Source organism: Cuculus canorus, chromosome 2 (assembly GCF_017976375.1).
Source record: "Cuculus canorus isolate bCucCan1 chromosome 2, bCucCan1.pri, whole genome shotgun sequence".
Taxonomy (NCBI): Eukaryota; Metazoa; Chordata; class Aves; order Cuculiformes; family Cuculidae; genus Cuculus; species Cuculus canorus.
In genome coordinates, this window is record NC_071402.1 from 123509927 (window position 1) to 123523554 (window position 13628).

The window sequence follows — 13628 nt, forward strand, 5'->3', positions numbered from 1 at the left end:
CAGAGTTTCTCTCGAAAGATTCATGTACAAGTCATGGCCTGCATTTTTTGAAAAGGTCTGTTCTCTAAAGCAAGTGCTTCTACAGAGTTTCTGCAGACTTTTATTTAACAGTGCACGTCAAGTATTTGGGTTGAGTGAAAGTAGCTGGCTGCTCTGTAGCAGTTTATTAATAATTTCTTAAATTATTAAACAATTTTTGAGGAATATGTGGATAAATACCGAAATTATTTTCAGTGTTTAGGGCAAGAGTGGGAGGACATGGTATATTACATGGCTTTTAAGCAGGTACTGCAGTCACTGAACTGTTGTTCAATGGTATTTGCCCTTTGCCAGCTCTGTGAAGGAACAGATGCTAAAATAAGATAATAATTTGAGAAGAAGTATTGCACCCAAGACCACAGAGGATGAGATAGTGTGGTTGCAAGAGCTGTTGTCCAGTAAGATATGCTGCAAGGGTCAAGTGTAGTTGCACCATGCTGCACTGGGTGTCTAGTATGGTTATATTGTTCTCAGGAATGAATGTGCAACTAACCAAACCAAAGAAGAGTTTCAGATTGTAACTTTCATCCCTGCCTTGGCTCCAGTAGCAGGAGACACGCAGCTTGCTGTAACTTAATATCTCTTGGCAGCACTGTCTTAAGTGCCTGTCTTCTATTTTATTCAGTGCAGATAAGTTGCAGTAGCTACTTGCTTCACTACATTTCTCCCTGTTCTTGTAGCTTTCAGTTCCCTTTTGCAGAGGCTACTGCCAATGAGCACGTTGTAAAAGTGCAAAGCTTGCGTTCTTTTCCCTGATCTGTGCCTTATTATGCTTTATCATGTATTCAGCGAGAGCTTGAAGTGTCAAGTCAATGGTTCTGTTGAATGGGCTGTGTACTGCAAAGATGGAAAAGCAGCGTACATCTGTTTCTTCTAGAAGCTGATTAGTTTTTAGCTTCTGGGTTTGTTTTTGGACTCTACTATCTTCTCTTGGATCTGCCAACTTTGTTCTAATAGTCTTATTTAAAAAGTTCCTGAACGTTAAAATCATGGTCAAGATTTTCATTGGAAGCATGAATGTAAACACTGCAAACAATACTGCTTGAAGGACAACTCCATAGTTTGGGACTATAGTAACATTTTTCAAGGCATCCCTCCAATGTTTTATCCCTGATGGCCTATTTTGATGTAATTGGCAGTGAAAATACTTGGTAATTTGAAAGTATGAACACAGGCTGGGATTTGACTTTCTGAAAGCTTCATTTATATTTACTTAGGTTTACATGAATATCAGCTATCTATCTCAAATTCGGAATTGGTGACTGTAAACTAGAAAAGGTTAAAAATGCATGGGAAGTACAGGCGTAAATGACAGAGCATCCTAGTGAGAAAGGCTGCATGATTTCAAAATCTTCAAGTAGTGGAAGACGTCTCAGAGTAACAAGACTGAGAAAGGAACAGCAGTTACTGCTTTACTGTTTGATGAGTAGAATTCTCTTTTTGTTGTAGCATAGTATTAGACATGCAAAAATGCCGAAGTTGCCAAAGTTTTGAGCCATCTAGAAAGAACTAAACCCCATCCTTTAGAACATCAGCTAAGCTTAGTTCGTTTTAAAATAAGCAGTAACTCATGGTGACTGTTGCTGTCTTCTCAGGAAGGAGCGTGTGAGACCAACAGAAAATATCAGAGGCAAACCAAAAGCCTGTCTTAATTTTAAACATCTGTTTTCAGAATGAAACAGACTAGAAGGGGGATGTGCAGTGTTTGTGATGAAACTTGTACTACTAAATATTAATGACAGAGGACGTGGTTGGAAGACTGTAGTCCTGAACATCCTTTTCCAGTTCTAACTCCTGGCATACAGTACATAGCATTCTTCTCAAACCACAAGATCATGTTCTTTGCATGAAGATCCCTGGTGCTGTGTCTGTTGTCGAAGGAAATTTGCCTGAATCCTAAAAAGAAGGTAGAAAAATACAACCATCTTGTTTCTGGTGCACATTATGAGATCTAATGCCTCTAACATTGTTATTTTAAAAACAACAATCAAATAGACAGACAGACAGACAAGCATTTCTTTTATTGGCTCAGACAGTTTATGCTTGGATTAATTAGATAGCGCTGAGCAAAATTAACCAACTATTGTTTCAAAGCCATATGTTTGGCCATCAGTAGGACTAAGTAGCAGTCTTTCCCTTAGTTTGCTGCAAAGCTAACCAAATGCATCTGGCCATTGGAAAATTGGTTCATTGCTCCTAGAGAATGTTGTCTTTTCTCCAAGTCATTTTTGTTATTTGTGCTCTTTGTAAATTGTTTCTGTTGGTTTGGTATTAGCAGCAGTCCCCTTTACTGGATTTCTATGACGTTCTTTCAGTTCCTTATTATATCATGAACCATGCAGCAAACCTATTAATGACATTTTCAGTCCTAATACCTAGGTTTAGAAGGTTTTTTTTCCCAGATCATAAGGAAGTGTAAGCCTTGAGACCATTTAGTACTGCTATAAACTGGAGTGCCTTGATGACATTAGTAAAACTGCTTTTTCTCTGAATGCATCCCAAAAATGCCCAGCTGCTGGCATACGAGAGTTAAGAGAAATTTCTAACAGTTGTCTTATTAAATCATGTGCTTGAAAATCCTTATCCAAGAGAGACATCCTCATTATTAAACTGCTGTGCATCATTTCCCATGTTTATTGTTGTGAGTAGAATACTGTCCTGAGCTTATGGGAAGCGTTTGGTTTGCTACGTGCTGTCCCATGGGGAAAATGTACAGAATCTCAGCGATTATTGAAGCTGATGAAAGCATGTGATTCTGTTCAGCATGGACTCTATATCCTTGAGCTTCTCCATTTATGTAGTACCATCCTGCTCACTAGGAACAGGAGATTAATACGGAGCTGATAATGCAGCAAGAAATGGAGAATCACAAACAATATGTGGACTCTACAATGAATTTGCCAAGTGTCTTTATTCTAAATAGATTTGAAAAGAAAACCTGTATGTGGTTATTCAACATAAGCTTTCAGCTTGGAATCTCTGCTCTGCTTTCGTAGCTGTGAAGTTTATATTTTGAAAACAAGTCGTTTCCAGAAAAGAGGATTTTATCATTCAGCTATACTATTGTTGGGTGTGGTTTTACAGATCTTTAAATTAGACTGACAGCTATTTTCTAATTAGGTAGGGAGCCTTCAATGGAGCTAAAAAGATGGAATGTAAATTTGCTACATCAACGTAATGTTTAGTGATACTGCTTTGTGCTGCTGATGATTCCTTTTTTCCAAATGCAGTAGAAAAATCACAGTCAGTCAGTTCCGAAATCAACAATAATACTTCACAAATTTTAAGAAATGTTAACACAAGTGCTCCAGCTAAAATTCAGTTAAAGTAGTGACACTGGGGTTGCACGCGGTGCTTGTTCCTATTCCTGCTAGAGTTAGTGGGAAATTTGATATTTATTTCAGAGATAGCAAAGGCTAAATCTGTCATTTTTTTCCCCTCAGGGAAAATGCCAGGTTTCTAATCAAGCAAATTGTAGGGATGACATTAAATTCTTTAACAGCCTCAGCCCTCTGTACACATGAAATTTCACCCCTTTTTTAAGCAGGTTCTATTTTTAAACTGTCGTAAATCCAATTTATTGCACACAGTTATAAATGAATTTGGATGTACCTACTTGGAGTTTATACAGATTGAAATAAAGGAGTTAAATTCTGCATCTGTGGTTGAACAATAACGTCTTTTATGATGGAGACCTGTTCTTTTATTTGTGGTTAATATAATCCAAGCAGCACTTCATGAGGCGATAGAAATATTTCTATTCCTCTCTAGGGAAAGAGCCAAATAATGGTTTTTATTATTTTAAATTTTGTTAGAATTTCCCTTTTAAAAATTTCCCAATAGGTAAAGAGCAAGTATGTAGCGTATTTAAAACACACAAAAAAAAGGTCAATAAAACAACTGAGATGAATATGTATCACCTAGTGTAAGGGCATTTTTAATCTAGCATTTATTCTGATGTGATAGATGGTGGAGATGCAGTTCCGCCTTTTATGCTACTTTTTTAGTTACAAAACGTGGTATGACAAGGACCTTTGTTAGTTCTCTTTGTTAGTGCTCTGAACTGGCACATAAAGACAAGTGACTGTAGTGTTTATCTGATCTGGAATATGTTCTGGGTGACCCTGTCAGAGTAGCATCATGTTCTTCCCATTCAGTTCAGCCTTACCCCTGCTTTCTCCCATGAGTTGCCCTCTTACTGATTCCCGACACTACTTCTGCTAAGATATCTTCCCAAAAGGCTGGAACAGGCATATGTTTTTATGTGTACCAGTGCAGGATGCCTCAAGTGGTCCAAACCCCACAGGTCGCTGGTAGAAACAACCCTCTGTCCTGTGTAGCTCCGGGACACGACCTGTCCGGGTACTGAGGTTTGGTCTTGTTTTTAAGTCTAATTCAAATATTCCATATTTCAAATACAGGAAACAGGAAATGTGAATGTATACTGGATGACATAATTAATTCTGGGTGAACTAAAATTTTGTACTATTTAAGCTCTCAATAGGATGCTGAAAAATCAAATTGGCTTTGTTTGTAGCTTGAAAATGTTCAGGCATTTCAGTTTATGAGGGGAGCTAGCCTCGTCGTGGTTTTATGGAAACTTGGAAGGAAAAACCTGTTTGCGTCTGCTGATCCATCACTTTGCTGTTCTGCAGCTTTCATTGCACCGTTGATGTAACATTTCCTGTTAAATTGACTTTATTGAAAATAATGAGGTGCTTGGTTCTCCTTTACATAACTGGGAAAATTTGAAATATAGGTTTAAATAAGGTCTGCTGACTAACTTGTTGGGAAAGGGCTTTGTAGATACAGTCTCTTTTTCCAATCCTTCTACTCAACTGTTAGGCTAATTTGACATAGACTATCAGTCAGTCCTTAGTTCCTTCTGTTTCCATTCTGAGAACCAGAGCCTCTGAAGAAAAACCTGAGCATCAGGTATTCCTTAGAACAAATACTTCTTTTTTTTTTCTTTTTTGAGTGATCCAATACTGTAAAACATTGCTACAATAGCTGTGAAAGCTGTTCTCATCCAAATCACAGCGTGGGAGAGTCTGGTATAGATTGACAAGCAGTTTTTATTGACCAGAACCAATAAAATGACTGCATGCGTACTATCCTCAAACTCTTAACAGTTGCATACTAGTTAAATTTCTATAATTAGCTGCGCTGCAACCTACTAAACAAATATAGTGGTGTACCTGTAGATTAGTGATAAGAGATGAACTGAATGTGTGTCTCTGTCATTGACTGAATAAAAAATCATTTGTGAACTTAGAACGAGGAGTCAGGACCATTAAGCAGATTATGAATTCATCTATCATTGACATTCACTTAAAGCTTTCTTAGCCAAGCTAGTTATGCACTAACTTTCTTTGTAGACAGACATTTGAGCAGGATACTGCTAATAGTATTTTTATTTGGAGGTTATTGTCCTCCTAAGCAATGAGATTTAATTAACTTAGCATCCCATGTTTGCCAGGCTAAGCACTTGTGAAGACTGTTAGCTTGTTTCCTGGAGAGCTTTGTTTAAGTTCCTGTGATCTCGAGTTAAATTAATATGGAAAATATCATAGTCGTTGGAAAGAGGAAGTTATTGTTGTTGATCAGGTATCACCTGTTGGTTTGTGTGTTCAGAACAGTAACACATTACCAGGAAGCGGATGATTCATTTTAAAAAAAAAAAAAAATCATGGTAGGGAAGATGCAGAAATGAGCTTCCTCTTGAATTTAAAAAAAAAAAAAACATAGAAAAAAGAAGAAAGTTTTATAAAATTATTCCTATTTACTTGCTGTTGAAAAAAGAGGCCTGAACTGGTTACTAGAATCATAGAATGGTTTGGGTTGGAGCGGACCTTTAAAGTCCATGTAGTCCAACACCCTTGCCATGAGCTGGGATATCTTCAGCCAGGTGAGGTTTCTCAGCGTGAACCACACCACTCAGCTTGGTGTCATTTGCAAACGTGCTGAGAATGCACTCAATTCCATCATCTGTTTCGTTGATGGAGCTATAACATTAGCACACGAGTTCATTTGAGCCTTGGAGAAAAATTAAGACCCTTGAACTCACTGGAATTATATGCGGGGAAAGTGAAATTATTTCTCCATTCTCAAGGCATTTTTTTTGAAATATTTATGTGTATAGACTTTATATTATATGAGTAGTATACATTACACGGAAACCTCTCCCTTTTCGGTGGGTGATTTTGATAAATGAATGAACAGACACTCCTATTTTCACAGAATCCGGGCTTTTACTGCAGCTTCTCCTGGGTTTGAGGAGATTGAGGCTGATGACTCAAGTGGATGGTGCATGCATAGTACTGAGTCTGCCTAAAAGGGATTTCTCTTTCTGCTTTGTGTCAAGCCTTTATTAGCTAATTCCAGCTTTATCAAATTGTTGTTACTACTAATCCAATGTTTTTTTATAAGATCTTTTGTGATCTTTGATTCCTTCATTTTCCTCCTTCACCTAAAGTGTGAAGGATTAATAATAGCACCCTCTAGTTTCCGTTATTCTTCTTTGTTCATCTTACGGTGCCTTCTTCTATTCTGAGTTCTGTATCTTCCCCAAAGTGATGTATTAAAATAGCTTTGCTTTTATGTACTCATGATGTGAAAGTTTGCCATTTGTGTCTCAATCCAAACCGGGAAAAACAACAACTGTTGTTATAATGTATATAACATGCATATAAGAGAGAGAATTAATAGCCATTTCCTTGCATAAATGTCATAATCACACACGTAATACAGCAGAAGGTGTAAGATAAGTCCCTAACTTCATAAGGTTGATACTAAAACTTCATGTGCGTAATACCACTTCTGATAATTTAGCATAAGTGAAATTTTCAAACAGATCTCCTGTGAAAGAATACGTAAGCATTTTCTTGGGTTTTTTTTTCCTTTTTTCTTGACTCCCCTCACTTTCACTTTATTTCAGATGGTTTAAGGACATTTTCATGCTGCTTCTCTAAGATTGTAAGTTTTTATGTAAATGGAACATGACAATTTTCTGTGGTAGTGGACAAAAGTAGCAAAATGACAGGCTAGCTGCCTTGAAGGGTGTTATTTTCTGTATTTCTGTTTAGCTAAGACAGCTTGACAGTTAAAAATCTAATCTTCTTTGACTTGTAGATTCAAGATGCTGCAAGTCAAGGCTTGAAATTTGTTGGAATTATACCTCAGTACCATTCCCCAAAGGACTGTCTTGTCAGTGCCTCCCTGACACCCACCAGTAACAACTCTGTGCAATCAAGAGATAGTAAAAATGTTTCCAATAACCCGGAGGATCATGCTTCACTGGATGGCGAGAAAATAGATGGCATTAATGGGTGCAATGCTCCAGCACCGAGTGAGGAAAATGCTGACCAATGTGCGATATCCAGGGAGGGTGAAGGACAGGCTGCTGAAGAGCTGAATCTCAACACCGTGAAGGGAAACAACGAACGGTTTCAAGACACGAACCCAAGTGTAAGAGAAGCAGCAGACAAGCCAAACGGACTTGCAGAGAATCAAACACCAGCACGATGCTTAAAACCACTTACTGGCAGTAAGTATTAAAGTGACCTCTTGTACATAAAAGCCAAGTTAAAATTGCCTCAATTATGTTCCCAGCTCCTCTGGGGGGAGCAAGGGTGTGGGGAGGACCTATCTGCTGTAATATTGAAGAAAAGATGAACCAAATGATCTCTTAACCTGATTTCAACATGATTACACAGTTCACAATGACTGAGCTAAGTCAGATCGCAAATCAAGAGATGATATAAGCAGGTGCAACTTTGTTATGGCCCATTTGTATGCCTGAGCGTAAAGACTTATTTTTGTCTGGTGTTCAGCTGAATTGGTTCTTTTTTGTATTTGTTGTGATACCCCGAGAGCTCTTGATCTTTTGTATCCTTTTGTCCATTTGAATAAAAAGCCCTGCTAATCTGCCTGACAAGGCTTTGCAACAATAGAAGGAATAAATCACAAAGCCTTATCACAGTTACCTTCTTTGTAGCAGGTGAACAGATAGCTGAAATTAAACCGCGTCAGCAACAGCAGTAATATATGTGATATGGACTCCGAAGTCTCCTAGTACCCTATAGCCAGGCTGGGGTCAATGCTGTAGTCAGAATTGTAGTTACTAGAAAGCAACAATTATTTTGTTAATGGTTTATGTTTGCTAACTCATAATAAAGGTCCTCTCGGTAATGATGCTCCTGTTAATATGCCTTTCAATTCTCATACTTTTTTATTTTTGTTCACCATAGACCAGTTTTCTTTCTTTCTTTCATTTCTTTGATCTATTTCTCCTCAGGTGTGCTTTCTACCTTTAAATGCCATTTTATGCTACCAAAACCAAAAGTCTCAGCTGAGGTCTCAAAGTACACTCCTTAAGGAGTTTGTTGCTCGAAGGTTACTTCAGCAGCAGGAATTGCAGTTCAAAATAGGATGTGGATCAAAGTAATTCAGAAGATGAAGTCATCAGAGAAACTATTCTAGCCCCGTTTCTAGTTTAAACCTCAAAATATTTCTCTTCTCTATATTTACTTAAATCCTAGAAAACAGCGTGAACTCTCATTTCTATTACTGCTTTGCTTACTTTCCTTAGCTACAAATCTGGGTAAGGAAATCCCATCTACATTCCTTTCACCTGGTACTGTCTTTGACTTTTAGTTTATCCCTAGTCTTTTATGTCTTACATAGATTCAGTCAGACAATCCTAGACCTTTAGGGATTTTTTTTTACGTAAAACTGAGAATGACTTTGCATTGTGCCCTCTTTGGACTATTGTCTTGGTTTCTGTTGCATTTTGGCATAATTAGGTTTTTGTCATCAGATCTAGATCCCACTCTAGTAACCTTTCAGTGTACTTTCATCAGTTTTTATTGGTCAAGGAGGCAGCTGGATTTGGTAAAAGCATAGCTATTATTTGAATAATTTGTTCTGGTTTGCACTAGAATCTCACACATTTTAAAACCTCTCTTTTATAGTTCTAAGGTAGTTATCTCCAAGTTTAATCAGGTCAGTTCTTTCTCTTAGCAGGTTTAATCATCTTTTTGATGCTATTCTTCACCTTAGTGAACAGTGGAAATCTTTTGCTGCAAGTAATCATGTTCATAATATTTCTGCTTAATATGAAGCTAATCACCTCCACTTTTCTCAACTTCTGTCTGCTACACCGCAGGGTTTTATTGCAGCTGCTGATTTGCCAGACAAGAGGTTTTATTTCAAAAAACGCTTTTAAGCTTACTTTTTAATCTGTCTTTCTCCGAGTTCTTTTTGGCTTTATGTATTTCTCATACAGATTTTTTTTAATTGGTGAGTTGTGCAAATACTTTCCAAGACTGCAGGTCTGGGAAGGCAGTTTTATGTGACAGATACCTATAGTAGGATTTTCCAAAATCTATTGCCTGTACAATATAGCTGATTTCTTTATTACTCTTGTATGAATTTTTGTTATTACAGCACTCCCTTTTCCTCCCATGGAAAATGCATTTCAGTTTTTGGCACCAGTTCTCCATCCTTCCTTGGGAACATGAAGAGGGAAAGCATCAGGTGTTCTTTTTTTCCAGTTAACTTACTTATTCCATAGGAAGTAACCACTCTTGAACTCCTTCTTCCGTACATAAAACTTCAGAAAAAAATGTAATATTTCTTGCTATTTGTGGAATCTGAAATTTGTTCTTTATTTTAGGTTTTGTACCATTCAAGTGCTACTTTTATACTACTTCATTTTTTTTTTCTCAATATAGTACTCATTCACTCTCCCTTTTTTTAAAGGGCTCTTCAGGGCAGTGTTCAAAATTATTTTCCTGTCGACAGGCACAGATATCCAATGGTTTGTCCAAAAGTGCTGTGTTACCTAGAACCAAACTGAAGGTGTCTTTGTCCGTGCTTGAGCAGTCAGACTTGCTGGTGAAAACTGTTGTCAGTAGTGACTTGAACAGTGGTTAGGACTGATGTACTTTACCCTCAGTAATGGTGACAAACCAAGTCAACCACTGAAGGACTCACACCTTTTTAAATGCGTATTGTCAACAACCCAGTGTCAAATTATGATCTCCACATGGTTTTGCAGTTCCGTGTTTCTCTATTAATATAGTGTCTTCATATACACCAAAAAGATCTTCATTTCAAACATGAGTCTATTTTGGGGGGTCAGGATCAAAACGGTTATAGAAGTTTTCTGTGTATACTCTTCTGAGTTAAGATTGTTATAATTTTATTCTTTCTAACCAAGTGGTAAACACCAAGAGAATTCACATTAGCAGTTTGTTCCTTCCTACTCTCTTTGACTCATGGTTCATATCTGAGATCGTTAGACTTCTTTTTCATGTTTGGTTATGTCACGAGCTTCCTGCTCTCTCCTTCAAGCGCTATCAGCCTGTCTTTGAGCATCTCCCTTCTAACATCTTTTCAAATTATACCCTACTTCTTGCTCAATGATGTTTGCTGGAGAGCAATCTTAACATTTCTCTTGACGTCTCTTTCTTTACCTTAATACTTTAGGTTAGAATATAACAGCTTGAAAACGAGACTAGCTTATTGAATGAATGAATTTCATATAATGTCTTCACCTTTTAAATTAATTTAATTTGGGGGAATTTTTGGCATTTGAAAGACAATAGAAATTTGACCATTGGTTTCCATATCAATGAATAAGTAAAATATTAATGTCCAAAATTATTTTTATCAGTCATTGTATCGATGATTGTACCCTTCTGAGAATTCTGAGAAGTGTATCTGCACTTAAACTTGTTTCCAGTTTTAGGTCTGTGAAAGCTCAGCTTTGCCGTCGACAATGACTTTTTTTTGTGATGGTAAGCCTGCTTTAACTGCTCCTGTGACGTAGCGGAGGAATATGGAGCAGAGTCTAGAAAATGTTCTCATTTGTGAGAACCTTCACAATTTCAGTTTCAAAATTCAGTTACTGTTGTGTTAATGTCTTACCTTGGCTCAGACTGGCAGTAAATCAACCAAGCAGCTGGCGTGGTCTCTACAGTAATGTTTCATTGCATTTTCTTCAGATGTGACTACTGCTTGCTTGTTCCATGCCTTTGTATTATCAAACCCAGAAGTTATTTAATACTTAAGTTTAATGGCTATAGTCTATGGAATGCGGCTTCTCCTAAATTTGCAGTCAGAGTTTGTATTTGAACCATCCTCAGTGTCACAGTTCTTTTAACAATTCATTTGGTAGAAAAATAAAGGTACTCTGTGCCTTAATTTTTAGTGTTTTTGTGACTACTAGAGTTCTTAAAGCAGTTTGTAGAGCATGTTTTCCTATCTTGGTTTACACTGATAACTCCAGTAGGGGGATTGTCCATTAGTACTCAGCTATTACTGTCTTTAAATGTTTTATTATCTACGATGAATCCATATTTAGCAACAAATATTGTAACGGCAATCAAAATTTTGTATTGCCTTCTGGGACCCTGCTGTGCTGGACGCTACAGAAGCGTATTAAGGAGATAACTGCATCCCAAAGTATATTTTGCAATTGCCTAGTGTAATAGGGCAAGAACAAACATTGGGTTATGCATTGCTTTAGCTGAATATCATCAAATAGTTGTTACATTACTCTGTTTTTTACTTTTTGGTAGAAACAGAGATCTTTGCTCTCTTCAACAAACCCAAAAGCCAACAAAGATGCAGCCAGTATTATACGGTGACAATCCCTATGAGGATCTCCAGGAATGGGCAGACTGTCAACAGCTTAGAAGCAAATTGGCTGGAGCACATGACGGATCACTTCAGGAAAGGAGGCTCATTGGTAAATGCCATCTTCAGCCTTGGAATGGTAAATGGTATGGAAATTACAGAAAGCATTATGCTGTGATTATTTTCCTTTCTCCTCTAATAGAGGTCATTATCTTTGAAGAGAAGACATTTGGGAGGTGCTTTAATATAGGCTTGGGGCGGATTTGGTTTAGAGCAGCCTGTTTCAGTGAACTGGAATTGAAAGCACAGGAAATATTTTGGCATTTGAATAAGGAAAACGGATCATGTATTGTATTTCATAAACATACTAGAGATGATCCTGTAATTGCATAAATATACAGAGTTAATAAACAGTACCAGGTAAAATGAATTACACTAATGAGATTGTAAAGCAGATTACATAAATGGAAGAGGGACTTTCTTCTTAGCTGTCTGGCCACTCACTGCTTCTGGCTCTGATTGCAGGTTAGTGTGAGGACACTCCAGTTGCGTTTGGCCAATGCTTACTAGTTACTCCCAATTCTTGCTGAGACTGTTTCCACCTTGATGCAGTGTTTTATAATGTTGTCTTCTATGTTTATTTCATCCTAGCTAGTGTGTTTGTATAAGTGACGCGTAAATGTTGGTCTTAATTTAAGAGAAGACTAAAAAAACCAATTTTTGCATGTTGTGAAAATGTGGCACTGAATCCAGCTTAGTACTGTAGCCAGTCTCTACTACGCTTGCGGCTACCATAATGTCTCTGAAGACAAGCCTGCTGTACAAAGAAGGACTTAGTGCATAATAGAGGTCTGAGAGACATAACCAAGGGATCAGGAGAACAAAACAAGAGAAGTACTTGAAACTAAAAATGCTAAAGTTACAGATAGATTAATTTTACTGGAAAATTATGTGACTAGTCTACCTCATAGTTAAAGTGCTTATGGCCGAGTCTTTCAGCTAATTATGGTTTGCTTTACATTCTTCAAGAGGAATGTGGAAACTGATAGATTGGGCACTGCTGCTAAGATTCCTGGGTTTATGCCTCAAAATTATAGGGAAACTACTTCCAGAGCATCTTGTCCCCAATTTGCTGCTGCTCAGAATGCCGGGACACATGATAAAGCACGGTAATGTGAGTAGGTTCTGGCAGAAGTCAATAAGGAAATTAACAGACAGTCCTGATTTTTCATTTTGCAAGCAAGTAGGAAAAAAAGGAAGGTCTAAAGTTCAGCTGATGGAATGCTTTCACACAGCTTCCTGGAAGGCCTTGTAATTGCTAATTAACTTGCTTGAAAACAAATGGTCATTTACTTTATGTGTATAAATTGCAACTCATAGAGGCAAATCTAATTGGCGCTATCAGGCTCAGTGTTTTCTTTAATAAAAACTGATTATCAGTGCACTCTAAAATGCTTTAAACACAGGATTTTTTCCCTTATTTAAACTTATAAAGTTAATTTACATAACAGAGGCCTGGGGAAAGTTCATGTGCTTGGAGACCACAGTGAGGAGTGCTGGATAGCTGCCCATGGACATAAATAAAAGTAGGCTTGAATGATGATGGTAAAGTTTCAAAGTAAATAGGACAACACATTGTATACAAGTGGACAGATTCCGGGTTAAGTTGGATTAGAGATTGAAGATGAACAATTAATAAACATTTTTATTCACTTTTTACATTTACAGGAAGAACAGGCTTAGAAGCTGAAAATCTTGTAGTTAAGGTGTCTGTAAGTGCATTAATTAAAACAGTTATGTTAAAATGCCATGATCATGCCCACGCTATTTGAAGAACATTTGCTAAAAATATCTGTAAGTTGCGATCAGTTGCAGTTAAATGTTTATGATTTAAATTCTACATTTTTCTTGTGCTGCAGAGAAATGGAACGACTCATACGCCAACC

At 37.4% G+C, this 13628-nt stretch overlaps 1 protein-coding gene across 3 annotated transcripts in view; it reads left to right on the plus strand.

The window, feature by feature from the left end:
• RFTN1 (raftlin, lipid raft linker 1) overlaps nt 1-13628 on the plus strand; it is a 101220-nt gene that overhangs the window by 60766 nt on the left and 26826 nt on the right. For all 3 annotated transcript variants that reach the window (XM_054058262.1, XM_054058261.1, XM_054058260.1), the window contains 2 exons: nt 7171-7585; nt 11625-11828. In XM_054058262.1, coding sequence (XP_053914237.1) covers nt 7171-7585; nt 11625-11828 — 619 coding nt within the window. The remainder of the gene's footprint in view (nt 1-7170; nt 7586-11624; nt 11829-13628) is intronic.